At 41.2% G+C, this 19457-nt stretch overlaps 3 protein-coding genes across 3 annotated transcripts; 1 reads left to right on the forward strand and 2 right to left on the reverse strand.

Annotated features, from left to right (window-relative positions):
* Positions 1-106: 106 nt before the first annotated feature.
* ppid (peptidylprolyl isomerase D) lies at positions 107-7263 on the reverse strand. The gene is made up of 10 exons (XM_035161208.2): positions 7098-7263; positions 5518-5658; positions 5006-5112; positions 4473-4661; positions 4084-4206; positions 3757-3863; positions 3205-3346; positions 2444-2530; positions 2178-2220; positions 107-549 (listed from the first exon to the last, which is right to left on the reverse strand). The coding sequence occupies exons 1-10, from the start codon at positions 7180-7182 to the stop codon at positions 461-463; spliced, it is 1113 nt and encodes a 370-aa protein (XP_035017099.1). The 5' UTR covers positions 7183-7263; the 3' UTR covers positions 107-460.
* Positions 7264-9680: 2417 nt separating this feature from the next.
* Positions 9681-13895, forward strand: LOC118111886 (high-affinity choline transporter 1). Its single transcript, XM_035160653.2, has 9 exons — positions 9681-9728; positions 10790-11036; positions 11293-11409; positions 11522-11677; positions 11833-11981; positions 12059-12202; positions 12309-12462; positions 12865-13082; positions 13159-13895. Exons 2-9 carry the CDS (start codon positions 10853-10855, stop codon positions 13696-13698), a joined length of 1662 nt encoding a protein of 553 aa, XP_035016544.1. The 5' UTR covers positions 9681-9728; positions 10790-10852; the 3' UTR covers positions 13699-13895.
* An 812-nt stretch (positions 13896-14707) lies between these two features.
* On the reverse strand, positions 14708-18882 carry LOC118111887 (uncharacterized protein C4orf45). Its single transcript, XM_035160656.2, has 4 exons — positions 18724-18882; positions 17676-17905; positions 16998-17056; positions 14708-14855 (listed from the first exon to the last, which is right to left on the reverse strand). The coding sequence occupies exons 1-4, from the start codon at positions 18785-18787 to the stop codon at positions 14834-14836; spliced, it is 375 nt and encodes a 124-aa protein (XP_035016547.2). The 5' UTR covers positions 18788-18882; the 3' UTR covers positions 14708-14833.
* Between the last annotated feature and the right edge of the window lie 575 nt (positions 18883-19457).

Below are 19457 nucleotides of genomic sequence, written 5' to 3' on the forward strand. Positions count from 1 at the left end.
CAGTATTGTACAAAATATAATATAACAGGAATGAATAAAGAACACGTGACTGCTGTCCTGTTTGATTTATTAACCTCTGTAAAAAAAAAACTAACACAAATGGATGTACTGGCTTCGTCAGAGAGCACGGATTCAACATTATCTTTATTGTCGTCTTTCAAACCCCAGAAGTTTTAATCCAGTTTCTCAGAGCAGTGGAGTCAAACTTTTCATTACAGTGATAAAACTTGTCATGATAACAGGTCAAAACTTACAACTGTTATTCCTTCATTGGAATACATACACACACGCACGCACAGAGAGAAAAGTGCCGACTGGAGAATAAGAGAAAGCCTGTCAACTTAAACATACAGCACATTTTCACCTGGTTACACACTTAAATCTTTGCCAGTGCACCTTCATCTGTACAGATGATTTTCAAATGTTGATTAACAACTAATTGCATCATTGGGTGAAATGTTCACGCAAACATTTTAGCATAGATCTTCTTCTCTTTCTCCTTCTCCTCCTGGATCTTCAGCTGCACTCGCTTCAGCTCGTTGTTGATGGCTGTCGAAACAAAAATCAGTTTCACTTAGTTGATTAAACAATTTAATCACTTCTAGTTTGTATGAGATTTGTTTTTGGTCCACTTTGGAACATTCTGCCTCTTTCTGCTCGCTGTCTGTTTCATTTTAAAGAAAGCTTGCTCCCTGAGACACAGGGAGAGCATCATGCTGTGACGGCTCTTATCTTGTAGCCAGCAGCCAATAAAGGGCATATTAAAATATCAGAAGAGCAGCGCGGCACTTTGAGAGAGATTTGCAGAAGCCGGATTCCACCCAGAGCCCTGGAGCTTTCACGTATTAGGAGTATTACTTCTGAACTGTTCCCTTAAACAACCAGTGCAGATGGAACAAACGCTCGTATGGAACACGTGAGCTTGTGGTTATGACGTGAAAAGTGGTGCTTGGTGTTGAAGTGGTTTAACCCTGAGAATACAGCTTCAAGGCAGCAGCGACATGGACGAGCAAGCGATGTCAAGAGCTCTGACTACGCATTAGACTCTGGAGGCAGCGGTGTAGACAGCGTATATATGTACGTTTGCTGTACATCATTTACAGTCGAGTGAATCTTCACACGAACAGTGATACTTTTTGGAGGTGTTTTGGGTCCAGACATCATTTTGGCTGATCTCTATTAACAGCTATCTCCATATGAAGGCAGATGATTTGGTCAATTTTGCTCCTCACATGGACTTTTTACCTGCAGGCAACCAAAGCCTGCTCAAACATGATTGGTCAAAGTAGAAATTAAAAACCAGAAGCTTCCAGCCCCAAAATCTTGTCCCTCACCAACAGATTCTCCACATTCACACGCAGAAAGTGTTTATAGTAATCAGGAGGAGGGGTAACGTGCAGTAGGAAACACAAACATAATGTCAGGAGGGAAAAGTGAGGCTGTTGGAAATGTCAACATTTTGCTCAAGCCAAGTTAAAAATAACTACAACAAATTAAAATCATCACATCCAACGACAAATTGTCTTTCAAGGCTTCTGCCACGTCTGTAAATGTCAGCACACGCATCACAACTCATGAAGTCTGAATGCCACAAGAGGGAGGTGTTGTTCTGATTTCTTGTTACCGTGGTAAATGTGATTATTTGAAGGCAGCAAAAATAAATCCTCCAAACCAGTAGAACTACTCCAAAGAAGCAAGAAGAAATAGCAACACATGCTCTTATTATCATATAAATAACTTTCTCATCTGTTTACACCTTAGTATTTACTTGTTCAAGTGTTTACCTCACAGGAAGAATTTGTCCTTTTGGAAAGTGCATCAGTCACTAAACACTGAAGAAGTGATTTACCTTCATGAGTCACACTCACTTCACCGACTGGCAGCTGAGGCACTTATGGCGTTTTCTTTTTTAATCCTATTTGTCCTAGACGTAACTTTAAATCAAAGCCTGATTGATTATCAGTTGACAGCTTATATCGGCCAATATGAGTCTTTCCCTGTGTTTGTTTGACGATATTAACATGGTGCTTGAGCTTGAGTGGATAGTTTGGATCACGCATATGCTTGAATTTTATCTAAACATGTGGAGGAAAGAGGGAAATATTTGCTGCATTCTTGGCAGGGTAACAAAACAAGGCTCTTGTGAAAAAGCTGAACAAACAGAAAACGTTCCCCACCTTTGTCTTCTGGAGCTATTTTCTGAGCTTTCTTCAGATCAATCTGTCAAGTGAGAAACACAGAAAACAGTTTGTGAGCAGATCTGCCCTCAGATGCAACGCACACGGTTTCTGTCTGTTCTCAAGAAGTGTGAAAGAAATCAGAAGTTACAGAACATAATCCATCTATACAGACAACAGGACGTGTGCATGTTGAACTTCTGTTGTACAGTATCTGATTTTTCAATTTGTCACTTCAGAGACAGAGGTGCTGTTGTTGACGTTACCATGGCTTTGCTGTTTTCCTTTAACCCCTGCCACGCCTGGGCCCTCCGGAAAAGTGCCTTAGTGTTCGCTTGGTCCAGGTCCTGAGCCTGTGAGACACAACAGAAATACACATCAGGCATCAAATCCCCTCCTCGTTGTGTGTTCTTTTATTCATTAAGTTTGCATCATGTATTCTCTGAGGGTGTATTAGGTTGTAGGAGAGATGGACAGAGGGATTTGTGCAGCGTCAGCAGTCATCCGGACCGTTGTGGTGAAGAAGGAGCTGAGCAAAGCTTTTCGATTTTTAAATCAATCTGCATTCCGACCTGCACCCATGAGCTCTGGGTAGTGACCTAATACAAGTGTTCGAAATGAGATTTCTATGTGGGGTGTCTGGTCTCAGCCTTAGATAGTAAGTTGTTATTTTGCAGAAATTAAATTATTTCCATACAAGTCAACAATGCACTTGCTTGCTTTTATCTCTGCCTGCTCAACAGCTCACTGCTCAATTAATGAGCGTTAAATGCTCTTTTACATTGATTTTTACCAATTTACCATTGGACAGCGCCAGGCCAAGCTCCTCGTTTCCCCCTTCTTCAGCCTCTATGCTCAGCTAAGCCAAGAGGCTGCAGACAGTAGCTTCATATTTAGTGACAGGAGAGTGGTATTGATTTTCTCGTCTAGCACTGTGAAGGCATACATTCTTAGAATCAGGGGTCTTAACAGCACATGAGCGGTGAACCAGTGTGCGCCATGTTATTGTGATGCTGTGGCCTGTTACCTCATTGCAGCTCTCCAGGGCCTCCTGCCACAGCTGCATCTTCAGCTTGCATGCGGCCATGTTGAGGAAGCAGCTGAGGGCCACGGGATTCAGTTTCATCTGCACCTCCTCGTCCAGCACATCTCCACCCACCTCCAAGTACCTGCAGAGGAACAAATCAGCCTCGTTGTCAGTGACAGCATTGATTAGACTCACTAGATCAATGTTGCCTGAGCAGCGTTCAATCTGAAGTGAATCACAGGTGAAACGGCGGTGGGAGGATGAAAGGATGATATTGTGCCTGAAGTCATAAGATGCTGTAACGCCATCAACCTGCTGCTGCTACTTCAGATACAGATACATATCTCAGAGTACAACATGTCTGCAACATTAAGATGAGGTTAATGATATTCTAGAGAGCGACAGAGAGGGTTAGTTGAGATGTCTTGGGAGCAGCATCATCATTTCTAACGTTTGGATGATTCTGATGAACGTGTGCCTCTATGTGTAATAGAAGTGATCGTGACTTGGAGTAAACCACACACACACACACACCCACACACACTACATTACCTGAGGGCTTTGCTGTATTTTTCGACAGCACCTTTCCAGTTTTGGCTCTTAAAAAGGTTGTTTCCAATATTCTTCAAATCCTCAGCAACCGTCAGGACTTTAAACACCTGAAAGTGAAAATGCAAGTTTGAATAAATGACTGCTGGCATGAAAAATAGAACTTTCTTATTCTTGCCGTTATGGCCATGATTTCGATTGGTTGTGTCCAGCACTGAGTTCAGAGTCGGGGCTCAGGTGTGAGAACATGGAGATTGAGACCTGCTGACAACGTCTGATGCTATCTGCCAAACTTTGCCTGTGTCCTTGATGATCAAAGATCTCACTTACATCTTTAAAGTCGATTTCGGAGTCCTCGGGGAAGTCTGGGTGGCTGTCCCCTGATCCGTCTTTTGGTGCACAGCCCCAGCTGTCCCCTTCCTTATGCTCACCGCAGTCTGCTATGACACACGGCTGCAGAGAGAGATATTCGAAAAAATGTTAGACGGAAAAAGTGTTATTTATAGAAACAGATAAAAGTCTTAGTAGCATTCTTAAAAACATAATTAGAGCCCGAGCGACATGTTAATACTCTTTAAGGAAGAAAATATGAAATGAAAGCAACACACCAGTGCGGAAATCACTATTATAAAACGCTAATTGACTCTTTTGTGAGTGTTTAATGCAAAGTTGGTAAAACTGTACATACTATTTCGGAGTAGAACTTTTAAAGTAATTACCTTTTCAGGGGCATCATCCTTAGTGTCCATTAACTCCAGCATTTTTACGACACCCATTCCTTTCAACACTTGTCCGAAGACAACGTGCTTATCATCTAAGTGAGGGGTGGGGACAGTGGTGATGAAGAACTGCGAGCCGTTGGTGTCCGGCCCGGTGTTGGCCATGCTAAGCAGGCCCAGTTTATCATGCTACATGGAGGGGAAAATAAATCAGAAAAGGATTTTTAAATAGAAATGACACATATTTGCAATGGAAATAAGTATAACAAGCACTCATTGCTAATTAAGAAATGTACGTGTTCTAAGAAAAACCAAAATCCATCCCAGTATACTTAAGTGTGTGCCTAAGTGTTGCTAGTTAACTGAAAAATAGCTGCTTAGATAGAATCAGTGAAGGGAAACGTGATGTAGAAACAACTATTTAAAATCTCCTGTGGTGATACAATTGGTTTATATAAAAGGCTGAATATATATATATTATATATATATATATATATATATATATATATATAAAACTTAATAGATAGTTTTACCTTGTAGTGGAAATTTTCATCGTCAAACTTCTCCCCGTAGATGCTCTCTCCACCGGTGCCATTGTGGTTGGAGAAGTCACCTCCTTGGATCATGAACTTCTTGATGACTGTCAAAAACAAATTTACAACAACTCTTAATTTCCAGATTAACCAGACTGAACGCCAGCTCTGCTTGTGGCTCCCGAAAATACATGTTACCAAAAAAAGTCTATTAAAATCCATTTACGTTGCATTTTTAATGATATACTTTCTCATGACGATTAGAGAAAGCCTCAGCAAGTTGTTTTTTTTATTCCCTGAATATTTTCTCATTCATCCCCTGTGAAATGTAGCCATATGTGACATATAATTATATTTGTCGCAAAGTTGGGTGAACTCCCATTTCAAAGTAGTTTTCTTTGAAAAAGGAGTTCAGTGGCTCACAGGCGAGGGTTCATGTGTGCGAACTCAAACTTCAAGGTGTCCCTCCGAACTGAAATGACACGATATAAGCAGATGTGAAGTTTACGTACTTCTGTGGAACGGGCATCCTTTGAAGTGCATCAGTTTCCCGGTCGATTTGCCGGTGCCTTTTTCTCCAGTGCACAGAGCCCGGAAGTTTTCAGCAGTCTTCGGGGTGATATCGGCAAACAGCTCAAAAACTATTCGGCCGGCTGTGGAAAGAAAACACAAGTTTAGTGACAGACTCAAACACCTATAATATATTCTACCTGAGTGCAGTCTGGACCACGTTATCACACACGGACAGGTGATAAATCAAAGGAAAAACCGACATAATGTGGAAAAATATGATGTTGGGCCCCGACGAGCTGCCAGAACAGCCTCGACATTTATTCGACAAGTCACTAAAACTTTAATGGAGGAATGGAAACACCTTTTCAACACATGCACTCACCCACATGTGGACAGCATAGTGAAGAATGGCCTCATCTGACCATATCACAAACCACACATCTCTATAGATAAGAGTCCAGGTTATACTTTCAAATGTGCATTCATCTTTGTAGTGAGAGGTTTATGCACGGCAGCCCTAAGGTAAAAATAAATTTAACATCACCCCATGTAATCGTTGACATAGGACTTGGGAATAAAATCATTTTCATGACAAAAGTCAGATATATGAATACGATATTTAACACTACATAATTCATCTACCTCTGATTTGTAAGATGTTTAGGTTTTTATCATTCTCTGACAACAAAGAAGAGTTTAAAGCCAAAACCTTCACTCAGGAGGCAAAATTTCACTCTTTAAACTTAACAGAAATAATAATGTGACGTGTATCGTGATAATTATCGATATATCGTCCGATCGAGCCCTGCACTGACGATCAACCCGAGGAACCCGAGTGTGGTCTTTGTCCCTGAAGCTCCTGTGATCTTCTAAATCAAAGTCTCTGAGATGCTTCCATCCTCTCTCCATCTTGTTTTGGAATCAGAATGAGTGAATGAGCCTGATCACCATTTTAAATGTATGAGTATTAACTACTCAGTTACACAGAGGCGGTGCACCTCATTCATTATGTGTCTCCATTCATTCATCCTGGGGTTTTCTTTTATTGTACCTGCACCTTCACATGGAGCCAATTATAGATTATTGTTGTCTTTACCAAATTAAAAGGTGTATTAGGATATTTAAATATTCTATCATCACTATAATAGCCTGATTATCCCAATAGGAAAGAACAGGCCCATCCAAGCTGCAGCAACATATTAAAAATCCAATTAGTGATGTTTAGACGTGTTAAATAAAAGCTGCTGAATAACCAACACGTGTGATTATTATTTACAGACTTGATAATTGTGTTACGGTGGAAAATGGCTGAATTAAGTCTACGAAAGAAACCACACGTGGTTCATTCAGACAAGGCACACAGACAAATATTACACAACTTAAAGCTGAACTCACGATATAAACACGAGTGAGCCGCTACTTTCATTAACAACTACGGGTCCCAGGGAGGTTCATTATCACGTTATTACATTTGTGGCTGTTGATAAAATGACTCAGGTTCTCCTGGGTGGTGCTAAGCTAACGAGGCTAACGGCTGCAGAGCTGCTAGCTAACAGTGAAATGAAAGACTGGTGCTGACCTCTTCCTCCGTCGATGTCTACATCGAAGAAGACTCGGGGGTTCTCCGGGTTTGAAGGCTTCTCGGCCGGCGCTGTGTGAGACATTTTTAAATTAAGGACTGGGGCCACTTCACTTCACTTGTTACGGCTAGCCTAGCTGAAGGCTAATTACTTCCGGTTATAGAACTTCACAGTAAGAGCCTACCGGGGTGGAGTAACGGTCTGAATAACGGAGGAATACGTTTATTTGTAATAAATACTATTGTATTTGAGATTAAATAAACAATAATGGTGTAAAATAATAATCACACAGCAAAGTGTTTGGTGTTTATCTAAAGTATAAAAACGAGGCTGTGTCTGGGCTGCGTTCACTTACAATTAGACTTCCGGTCATTATTCTCAAAATAAAATTGAGGACCGTCATTACCCCTAGGGGTTCCGCGGAGGTACTGCAGGGGGGTCGCGAAATGTTTGGTTGATTAGACAATTTTTTTTTCCCACAAATTTAAATGTCTTTAAATACACATTAACATGAATCCAACATATTGTAGTGAACGGATAAATGGAGGCAGATGATGTTATCTTTCAGTCAGCAATGCACACATTCAGCGACACACTATCAAGCTGGGCACCCGTTCACTCCTAGACCTGTCCCTCCAAGCCTCCTGTACACAAAGAGGAGTGTTAGGACTGTAATCCGTGGCATACAATACACTGTACTTAAACTTGTTCTCATACCTAACATATATATATTACAGTATTCCCTTAGCTTTATTCAACATCACACATACATGAATGCACTGTGCTCATAAAAAGCTGTGACCTATGCCTTAGAAAGAAATCAGTCTGAAGGGCAGATAGGAAAGGCGTTGTCTTGTCTGAAAAACATGCATGCTTACTCACACAGAACATACAGCCGATAAAGCAGGAAGACAAGATTTCTCACTCCAATGAACAACAACACCGTATCTGCAAAACTACTGAAGACCCACAAGGCTTCAGCCGGGTCAAAGATTGTTTTTAATACACAAAACCAAACACTGTCAGAATGTGAAGATTTGCCCAGCTACTATCAAAGGAGGGACGAACCTGGGAGCGGCTCCTCATCATTGGTGGATTCCAGTTCCAAGATGCTGGGACCACGCCTGTGCACCAGCAAGGGCGAGCCAGGGCTAAGCCACGGTGACTCCCCCTCGTTATTGACCAATGAAGTTCTACCTACTATTATAAATATTGCACCTGTCGTCCGTTCGGGGCGACTCTTGACTACCCCGTGCTACTGACTTAGCCGAGGCTGTGTATTGAGTGCCCATAGCTATGTGCACATAGCTATGCTGTACCCTTTTCATTGCTTCTAAATAAATACTTGTTGAACCAAGGACCCGAGGAGGACCTCTTAAAATTGTGTATAAAAACACAATTTTATACAATATATATAGTAGGGGGTCCCTGCTCCACCTCTCCATCAGTTTGGGGGTCCTTGGCCTGACGTTGAAAACGTTGAAGACCCCTGTTATAGGATGATTAATAGATAAAGGGAGATTTTTTCATAGAACACATTTACCAATGTTAGTAGGAATGGAATCTGTGGATAAAACATTAAAATCCTCACAGGATATTTGACTTTATGATCATCACCAGTGATGGAAAAGCCTCTGTTACCGCAGGTCGGGTTTTACATAGACAAACTATAGAACTACTGCATCTTTAAATTGACTCGATGAAGAGCGTTGTTTCTTCCTCCAGATAATTGGCTAATTTATATTTTTAATACATAAACTGCCTACTTAGCCTTTGCACATCATCCATTTTTACAAAATCAATATCCTCTTTTTTTTATATCTAACAGACCATTAAGCAGTTCACATAGTAAACAGTAGAAAACAAGGGAACACATTTTCTACATCTTTGTTTTAAGATTGGCTCTTTCCCCCGCTGCAATAAGGTATCGTCCAGTTTCCACAGTCTGATCTCAGCTAAGCACACAGGGATCTGTGCTTATTAGATGGGTTGTATACAACAGAGTTCTCTGTACCATGTTCAGTGTTTATCATTGTAAGAATATGCATCTTTTGTTTAGTCCATATGTCGTCCACCTGTTGTTTGTTTTGTGCAGATTTAGATTCTCTAAACACATATTTACCTTTTCACTGTCCAGAAGAACCTGTGCAAACCCTAAGTTACAGAACAATGTGCATACATCCTTTGACCAGGCATCATTTGTTTGTCCCAGATAAATATTTGTCTTGTCCACCTCATCCAGTAGATCATCTGTCATATATGAATCCAGTAATCCGAGCTACCGTGCTTGATTTGCTGCACTGCCCAATGGATCCATACATACATGTATCACAGAGATATTAAAAGCCTACATGCTTATAGAAACTTTACGAATCAGTTTTCATATGATGAACGTGAACGTGAGTGAACGTCACGATGAACGTATCAGGCCATCATGAAATACCAGGAGCGGGCAAGTGTGTGTGTGTGTGTGTGTGTGTGTGTGTGTGTGTGTGTGTGTGTGTGTGTGTGTGTGTGTGTGTGTGTGTTATCCGTGACAGCGCACATAAACACAGGCCCCGGGGCTCCGCCCCGCCCCCTCACTCGCGACAGAGACGCACTCAGTGAGATCAGAGCACGTGAAGCAGCCGGTAAGTGACTTAGCGGCAGCATCTTATCAGTGGAAACAGTGAAAACACCGAGTTCCTCTGGTCACAGCTGCTCAGAGATCAGCGCTGCAGCAGCTTCTAGATCAGAGCAGAAGCTGCAGCTGGTTTGTACCGAGCTGCAGTTTCTGTGTCCGCCTCCAGTCTGGCCTGCTCTCACTTTTTTATATAATATTTCGTCAACTATAATATGCGTCACATCCTATTAGGTCTACGGCCAGGCGCTTTTCCCTGCGGGTGGTGGATAGTATAACTATATATAAAACTTTATAAGCTGCGTATCAAATATGTTTTGCGGCTCCAGACACATTTTATTTGGGGGAAGAGGGGGCAAAATGGCTCTTTTGATAGTTAAGGTTGCCTACCCATGTGCTAGTGCCATCTGAACCTCTGCATCTCATACAGAAAGCAGCAGCTCCACTGGTCTTTAACCCAAATTCACTCACACTACTCCGCTCCCTTCACTGGTTACCAGTGGCATCAGGACAGAAAGTCTACACATCTTCCACCGCAGACTAAAGACACATCTCTTCAGACCACAACTTGGATTAAAACATTTTTTCTTAACAAATAAAAAAGTTTAGTTCTGTTTAGTTGCACTTACATGCAACACTTTGTAGTTTGGCTTTTTTGAAGCTAATGTAGTCACTTGATTCTTGTTGTTCTGGGTTTGTTTCCTCGTGGTTGATGCACTTATTGTGAGTCGCTTTGGATGAAAGCGTCAGCTAAATGAAATGTAATGACGCCGTTTCGAGTGCAATATGAATGTCAGGGCTTCCGGATACTTGGATGACACCACAGGAGCTGTATGCAGGCATTTTATGTTTTTATTCTGTTGTTTTTTTACATCTGGGCATCGAGGCCACATTATCTTGCGTAATAGAAGCGAGAGTTATTCAGTACAAATTAAATCAAGTCACCTTTTTCTGATGGAAGGAGACAAACTAACACACAAAACCTTGCCCATTCTTTCCCAAAGAAGAAATAAATTTTGCCGAAAAGTCTCTTGAGACACACATTTCTCTGTGGGTCTGTTGTTTTCCCAGTTTCTCTCATCGGTCACTCAGGTGAAAACACGCTGGTGTGAAAGACAGTCAACATTCTTCATCATGGCAGTGAACATCCCAGGAGTGATACTGATGGTGTTCTTCTACCTGATGGTCCTTGGGACCGGCATCTGGGCTTCTTTCAAGTCCAAGAGGAAACAGAAGAAAAGTGGAGCCAATGAGATGGAGATGACGTTACTGGGAAACCGGAGCATCAACTGGGTGGTGGGGATCTTCACCCTGACAGGTGAGGACAGCTCAGCTGAAGACAACAGGATGGAAACTGTCTGTCACAGGCATGGAGGCAGAAAGACCTGGCGATTTATAAAAGCAGTATTTTTACAAGAAAACATCATGAATTGTTGTTTAGTATGAATAATAAACAGCCAAATCAGATTTGACTAACAACTGTCTTGGTTGGATGAGGTACTACTGGTCCTATTGATCAATAATACTGAATTATGATCTAACCTTTAGTCTTTGTGTGTTGATCCATCCTGCAGCTACATGGGTTGGAGGAGGCTTCATTGTTGGCACAGCTGAGATGGTGTACACTCCGTCAATGGGACTAACCTGGGCAGCCATGATGTTAACTGCATACAGCGTATCTTTTATTATATGTAAGTTTAAGTTGGCAATTTTACTTCATCATTTCACCTTAAGTTGAATCATTATTTTTTGTGATTTCTTGATATTATCATTAGTTTCTGTTTTCCCCCTCATTACATCAAGGTGGCCTGGTGTTTGCTAAACCACTAAGAGAAATGAAGTGTGTCACAATGATGGACCCTTTCCGCATCAAGTATGGACAAGTTCTGACAGCTGGACTGAGCCTGACCTCAGTTTTTACTGATATACTATGGGTAGCAGGAACACTGATTAGTTTAGGTAAGTGAGAATGTACAGAAGCACTTTAACCTCTCCTCATATATGTGTGTGTTTAAATGTCAGTTTAAAATAAATGTATTTGAAGGAATATGAGTCAGTGATATTTGTACAGTCTGTATATAAGTAGAATTCCACTGATACAAGGTGTTTAACAGGAGGCACCATGAGTGTGGTCCTGGATTTGCCCTACACTCTGTGTATCTGGATCTCTGCTGCAGTTGTCATCATCTACACTCTGCTGGGAGGTTTCTACTCTGTGGCCTACACTGATATTATTCAGCTTGTTCTTATATTCATTAGCTTGGTGAGTTGCTGTTCTTTAAGGTTTTATAAAGTGCGCTGGTCCTTGTTCATTACTTACATTTGTATTTGTCTCTGCAGTGGCTGTGTGTTCCCTTTGTCTTGATGAACCCTAACTGCTTGGACATCAGCGGGACACTGATGAACAACACCTTACACGCTCCCTGGATTGGTGCACCAGGACTGGAGAAGACCGGGATCATGATTGATGAGTTCTTGATGTTTGTAAGATGGAGCAAAACTGTGGCTGATGTCAAATGTACTTCACTCTAGTGTTGAGAGAAATCCTCAAGATAAATGAGTCATATATTAATTCTGTTTCATTTTCAAGGCACTGGGATGTCAGGGATATCAGTGTTTACACCAGAGGACGTTGGCAGCTTCTTCATTAGCCACAGCTAAGTTCTCGTGCTTTGTCGCTGCTTTCGTCATACTTGTGTTTGGAACACCTCCAATACTGCTTGGGGCTGCTGCTGCATCTACAGGTACTGACAACTTCTACATACTTATGTAAACTGTGAAATCTTACATCCACTTATCTGTTGTATTTAATGTTACCGAAATAACAAAACATGTTAAATCAATAGTTAAATCACAGAAAACCAATCCATTACCATATAAAACAAAGTGCTGAGTCCCAATCCTTAGTGCAGGAGAGTCAACTGTAAAAAAAAACAACTATTTTACCGTCCAAGAAATAAAAAGACCCCAAATGATCACTGTAAGCAGACTACTTGATCACTATAACCAAATTATTTAACCAGCCTTTGAATAGGAGCGATTCTGTTGACGATGTGGACGTTTGATTACTTTATCCTTGATCACTTTATACGGTGTCCACTGCAATGTTCTATTTTTGAATGAATTTTCTTTGGTCTGCTCCTCAGATTGGAACCTGACGTCTTATGGTTCTCCATTTCCATATGATCGTGGGGAAGCAGGTCAAATCCTGCCCATCACATTACAGCACCTCACCCCGTCCTCCATCTCCATAATCGGAACTGGATGTGTTGCTGCTGCTGTGATGTCATCTGTTGATTCTGGTTTGATTTCTGCTGCTTCTGTCTTCACCTCCAACATATACACGAACATCCTGAGGCCACAGGTGAGAAAATTTGAATTATAAGATAATAGTTAGTATCTCAAACCTCTTCACCTCCTCCTCTCCACTTTTTCTCCAGGCATCAGACAGAGAGATTCAGTGGGTGATCCGAGTTGCTGTGTTGGTCGTGGGTTTGGTTGATACATCACTAACCAGCCAGAAACACAGTGTCTTACTCTTCTGGATTCTTAGTACTGAATTGACCTACGTCATAATCTTCCCTCAACTGGTCTGCGTCCTCTTCGCCAATATCTCCAATGGTTACGGAGCTGTTATGGGCTGTGTGGTGGGATTGGTGCTCAGAGTTCTCAGTGGACTCCCATCACTCGGGCTGCCAGTTGTCCTCCACTTCCCAGGATGTGTTCTTGAGGATGGAGTTTATGTCCAGTACGCTCCAGTTAAGACCATCTCCATGCTGTCTGCCATTGCTGCCATCGTGTTGTTCTCCTATCTGACGTCTGTGCTCTTCAACAAAGGCCTGTTACCTGAGAAGTGTGACGTGTTCAAGGTGAAAGTCCAGCAATCAGCACGAGAGCTGACACTGGTACATGGGGCCAAAGAAGACAATGAGACTGAGACACTGGATAACACATGTCCTCAGACTGAGGCGTGTGTGTGAGTCCCTGAATATCTGTTGTTTGAATTCTAACACAGACCAGGAAGTTCTATCGCATCCTACATCCCGATGGAGACTTCTGCATCCAAAACACAGGGGTATTAAGAAAAGTGGACATAGATGGCAACAATTCACTGAGCACATTTGTCTACAGTTCAAAAAGATTGACTGTCTTTCAATAAAATAAGTTCTTATTGCAACTTCGGTCCTTTATTGGGTTCTTTGTTTATACTGGGACAAATGACAGTGAGATCTACTGAACTACAAAGATTGTGATCTCACCATGTTGTGTGTCTATTTAGAGGAACTAGAATGACCCTCAGTAGAGCGCATACATCCATTAAGGCCCAACAGTCCCCTTATGAAACCACATTTTAATTCCCTAGATTTTAAATTGATCCACACCAAAAACGTGTTAACAGAAGTGATAAGGATTCCTGGATCTGCCCCTTTTATCCAGATCTGCAACAAAATTCAAGGGATTCTTCTTTGGCTCATTTTCCATCCTTCTACTAAGCTTCATGAAAATCCATTTAGTTGTTTTTGTGTAATCTTGCTTAGAATCAAAACAAACCGACATAAAACTGAAACAAAACAGGTGTAGGAAATGAAAAGTCCTGTATGTGACACAGAGGGAGACATTTGAACACCTTGACTTTGTGATTGCTTTTTTTTTGTGGAAATGATCTAAAAACTATATATCTGCCATGTTCCACCACATTGAGCAAATTCCCTCTTTGCCCAGACTTTACTGCCAAAGCTTCACACGAGTTCAGAATTCCAAAATGATTTGCAATGATCGAAACTAATGAAGTGGCGTCGTAAACTTTCCATGAACTTTCACAGGTGTGTGTGTGTGTGTGTGTGTGTGTGTGTGTGTGTGTGTGTGTGTGGACTTGTGCAGGACAACAAACTGAGGGTCTTTGATGTCGGGAATTTATGTGAAGTTCTCTTTCATCATTCTGGCTGCGGGGGGGGCAGTGACAAATGAAAGTGCTGAATGTTCGACATGTTACAGGAATGAAAAGATGTTTAATCCAACTCGACAAGTCTCATTAGCAGCCTGCTCCTCTGGCCGCCGTGGGTGGTGAGAAGCCATCTGCCGTTCAACCCGTCTCTGTGAAAACTTGACTCGTCGTCAGTTATCTGCCATCTTCTTTCTGGGAGGAAACAAACAGGAAGTCATCGGAGGGGACAGGGAGTCCATGAAAGAAATACATCACTGATCTAGATGTAAATCTTCAGGGTGTGATGTTTTATAATTGGCTCAATATTATTTCACATAGGTAGTAACTCATCACTTTCAGAGATGTGTTCCCCCTGTAATACCTCACACACCCCGGACTCCAACCCTATCAAACTATTATTGGAGGCTAATGGAGCAAAGCCGATTACACAGCAGGAAATATGTGCAACAGAGTTCATTATACATTTGGAGTATTTAAAGTACGGGTTGGTAATCCTGGAAAAGCAATGAAATGAAACCGATACATCCCACCTCCTCCCATTGGACCTTGCCTCAAAGCCCCGCCTCCAAAATGACTTTTTTCCGGCTAAAGTTATGCACACAATTGACAGGAAGATTTCTTTATTTGGCTCTTTCTGTGGGATAATAAAATAAAGCAATCAAACACCTCACAAAGAAAGTTAATGTTCGTTTTTTCCTTTTAATTGGTTGGTTAGACCAAACTCCACCGGTTACACCAATTAGTTTGAATTTATGTTTTCTCAAGAAGACACTTACTTTAAAGAGTTTTATGATTATAATCAGGAAAAGTATGTTTTACAGATTAGTACAATTTTTAATCATTTGAATTAAGTAATTAATCTGCAGACTTGTAGAACAACTGAGCTTGACCAGCTGAGATAAACAGCTTTTAAATGATGTTGTTCACCTCCTCAGTCGGGGTTTTTCTACTTATATTATAGTCGTCGAGTATTTAATTGAATGTGCCCTAGAATTGATTCTACTTCAGGATGGAAATTGAAAAAAACATCGAGCCTCACAAATGAATCTCAAAGGGAGGACATAACAATGTACTTCAAACTATGTACTATAATTGTTTTTAAATTGTATATTTTCCTACATACAGTTCAAACCTGTTCTTTTCACTGGAGGCTGACATCTGCCCCTTTAAGAGTCTGTGCTCCTTTGTGTCAGAGGCTCTCGCTGTGTGTCCTGTTCCCCTGGACAGACGCACAATATTGACTCGTCTATTGTTGACGGTGATTGTGTTCTGCGTGCTGACTGCATGGCTGCTGAAGGGCGTGATTCCAGGAAACCATTTGTTGATCTCTTCTGAGAGACTGTGAGCCTAATAACAAACCCTTTCAACAAATGGGCCCATTTGATGAGCAGAGTGACACTCACATGTTTCTTTGTGAGCTCCTCTCATAGCTCGAACACCCGATCATTTTATAAAGACAGTCCATTATTCAGCCTTAGAACTTGGTTTCCTATATGTCTCAATATGTTTTTGTCTCCCCAGATATGTTGTCATATGATAATTTTCTTGTTTTGAAAATGGAGTTGTTTTGCTATTTCTCACACTGAAGCAGTGACATAGATGAATGTGCGCTGTCTCTGCACAAACCTCACAGTCCTGGTCCCACGAGGCTCTGAAGATTAGACCAGAAAACAAAAGGAGTGAATAAATGTGAAAACTTCCAGGTTGACACATTAGAAAATACAACCTACATGACCCGTCTGTAAGGTGTTGGTCTGTTTAGTTATATATTCTTGAAGTCTGTGGGACTACTGCACCATTAAGGATATTTAAATATCTTAAAACATGAATTTTTTTAAAGTTATAATATATTAACATAATTAAATAATTTGAAATAAAAGGGGCCCGACCACAATTGCACACATAAAAGTGAAGAAATGTTTTTTGAAACAAGATTTAAACCACAATGTAAGAAAATGAACACAACAGAAAATAGAATCTCTATCCAGATATAGTTTTTAAGTTTAGTGTACATGCAGTGGCTTGTAGATACTGTGTCATTCAAGAAGATAAATTTACAATGTGAATCTTCCAAGGTGTTTTTTGGGTCCGTGTGTGTGTGTGTGTGTGTTTTTTGATGATTTCTGATTTCCTGTCTCCAGCTCGAGGCAATGTTTGTTCCTGCAGAGGTAAACATGTTGCATTATGAACGGACAAGCAGATAACCTCCAATGCAGTCACTCAACACTGTGCAACATGCTGTCACTTGTCCATTTGACACAGCACAATCCTGTAACACGAGTCTGAGCGATTGAAACATGAAGACAAAAGTGAGGGGAAGAAATTCTGTCTCACTGTTGGTTCTGAAACCTGTGAGCCACTCTGTCCTCCACTGCCGTCCGTATGTCCGTCTTCTGTCGGGAGAGGAAGACAGGGCTCGGTTATTTCATTCCTGAGATGCTGTTTTATTTTATCTACATTATGATAACATTGGTTTTCCTGAGAAAGAAAATGAAAATTGACATCCATCGTGACTCCTCTGAAATCCCTATTTCTGGGGTCACAAGTAATGAGTGGCAGTACCTCTGCCAATGAGGTCTGTGTTTGTTAAAGTGTCCGTCTGTTATTTAGCAGGATTACGCAAAAAACTACAGGATGGATTAGCACTAATTGAAGGTTGTGGTATGGATCTGCAGAGAACCCATCAAATATTGATGCGTATCCAGATCCTGGGTCGAATGAATGATCCAGGAATATTTTACATCTTTCTTCAACTTTGCAAGATACTGTGTTTTTAAACATGTTCACTGATTTCCTAGGAAATAAGTATTAAGGGTAATGCTTTCTGTAAGTGTGTTTAATGTGGTGCAGCCTGATTGAGTTTCAGGGGACTGTTGGTATTTCTGTGCCTCAGTTTATCCCAGTATCCTGCATCAAATGTAATGTCTACCTGCATTAGTGAATCTTTGTGGTGCATTAAGTGAAGATGATGATGATGATGCTTCTTCATTCTCATTTGCACACAAGCAGTACCTTGATTTGCATATTGCTGAGCAGCGTCCCACTGTTCAACACCTGGTTGTACTGCCAGCCCCAGCCCACCTCCCCCACGTAGCTCTGCCTGGGCATAGGAGGTGGGGCGCAGGGTGCAGCTCGGCACAGATAACTGAGGTCTCCTGTGGCCTCAGGTGACGACGCGCCCTCACCGATGTGCCGGGGGAAATAATTTGATCTCGGCCTGTAGTCTCCGATTCCATCTGGACCTTGACAGACACAGGGGACATAAAGAGAAGACATCTAAATACTTTATTGAGGAAATGTTCATGTGTGTTCGGTCATATGACAGAGACAGACAATAACATGTGCATTGACAATGTAATGTTATGCCCGGTGTGGGGTAACCTGAGAATAACCCTTTTCCCCACTCCCCAGGATGTCCAGTGCCACGACAGTCAAACAATAAGTATTTATTTTTACAACATAAATGAAAAAATGAAGATATAGGCAAAACAAGAAGCAAAACAATCTGTAATCAATTCCCACAAACTTACCTAAAAGAAACTACAGGTGATCTTACCTGCCTCCCCGACATTAAACAACATTAAAAGGTATTTACAGAAGAAAAGGCCTCCCACCCATATTTACTCTCTGTGTAATATTTACCCAAACAGAGCAGGAAACTCAGATGTATCAAACAAGTTCACTTTAAATTCACAAAATCTTAATGCACATACAGAATACCTTATTATAACTACACACTCAAACCTGCACACTCGCAGAATATGTCCACTTACTTGTGGCCCTGGTTACAGCGCCACCGTGTGTCCAGTTACATTCACATTTGCTCTGACACAGAACATATGTTTTGATATTATATTATTTCAGCATCATCTCAAAGAAGCCTGTGTTACAGAAGCCTGACAACACATGAGTCCCAACCAATTAGCGGTCTTGGTTATGATAACAACAGATGCATATTAAAGACAACCGACTCGTTGCTTTAACTCAAATTCCATCCTTTTCCAAACACATTTATCTTCCTACACTTGCATTAACACAATAAAAGAACATTCTCTCCTACCTGTGAAAATCATCCTTCTTCCACACGGTGACCCTCCCTCTGCCGCTTCACTGTCTCCCATCATTGCCCCACTCTCATCTTATAGGGTCAGTCCAAAGCTGCTTACACCTAAATAATGGGCAACCTTTGGCGATAACTTGAGCCCAGCGGTCTCCTCCGCCCACGGGGTCATGCTCAGTTGTCATGCAACAACCGGTTGTCATGGTGTCAGTGCTTGTGGCCTAGTTACATTCTAAAAGCAAGGGGATGTTTCTGCCATTGAACCATGTCCGCTGCACATTTGAATTCAGTTTGTCCCGGATACCTTCATGACATAAATCAACATGGGAGCAGAAATGGTGCCAGTTCTCTTTTTGCATAATAACACCATTTATTAAATTCACAACAAATATAATCAAAACATCAACAGCATAATGTTCATAGTTTTAGAATCATTTTGACTATTGCACATAGCTACACATGTATAGGTATGAATGAATATATATGTAGGAATGTCTGTCTTCTTATTGCTTTTATTTATTAATTGTAATCAGTGTGAATGTGTTTGTGCAGTCACCCTTGTGAGTATCCCGTGTCTGCTTTGTTTGCCAAAGTACTTTGTGAACCATGTTTTCACAGGTGCTATATAAATAAAGCTAATATTATTGTTATACTTATAATAGGCCTACATTGGCACCTCCTTTCTTATTTCATCTAGTATTTATTTAAAGAGTTCTTCATCTGTTTTCCTCTTA

Source organism: Hippoglossus stenolepis, chromosome 7 (genome assembly GCF_022539355.2).
Source record: "Hippoglossus stenolepis isolate QCI-W04-F060 chromosome 7, HSTE1.2, whole genome shotgun sequence".
Classification (NCBI taxonomy): Eukaryota; Metazoa; Chordata; class Actinopteri; order Pleuronectiformes; family Pleuronectidae; genus Hippoglossus; species Hippoglossus stenolepis.

What these genes read in the sequence shown, in the direction of transcription:
- LOC118111886 (XM_035160653.2), top strand. Translation starts at nt 10,853, where the DNA reads ATGGCAGTGAACATCCCAGGAGTGATACTGATGGTGTTCTTCTACCTG. An exon ending in GGGGATCTTCACCCTGACAG is followed by an intron (nt 11,037 to 11,292) that starts GTGAGGACAGCT and finishes TCCATCCTGCAG; the next exon opens with CTACATGGGTTGGAGGAGGC. An exon ending in CAGCGTATCTTTTATTATAT is followed by an intron (nt 11,410 to 11,521) that starts GTAAGTTTAAGT and finishes CATTACATCAAG; the next exon opens with GTGGCCTGGTGTTTGCTAAA.
- LOC118111887 (XM_035160656.2), bottom strand. Translation starts at nt 18,787, where the DNA reads ATGATGGGAGACAGTGAAGCGGCAGAGGGAGGGTCACCGTGTGGAAGA. An exon ending in AAGAAGGATGATTTTCACAG is followed by an intron (nt 17,906 to 18,723) that starts GTAGGAGAGAAT and finishes GTGTCTGTCAAG; the next exon opens with GTCCAGATGGAATCGGAGAC. An exon ending in TCAGCAATATGCAAATCAAG is followed by an intron (nt 17,057 to 17,675) that starts GTACTGCTTGTG and finishes CTCTCCCGACAG; the next exon opens with AAGACGGACATACGGACGGC.
- ppid (XM_035161208.2), bottom strand. Translation starts at nt 7,182, where the DNA reads ATGTCTCACACAGCGCCGGCCGAGAAGCCTTCAAACCCGGAGAACCCC. An exon ending in AGACATCGACGGAGGAAGAG is followed by an intron (nt 5,659 to 7,097) that starts GTCAGCACCAGT and finishes TTCTTTCCACAG; the next exon opens with CCGGCCGAATAGTTTTTGAG. An exon ending in AGGATGATGCCCCTGAAAAG is followed by an intron (nt 4,207 to 4,472) that starts GTAATTACTTTA and finishes CTCTCTCTGCAG; the next exon opens with CCGTGTGTCATAGCAGACTG.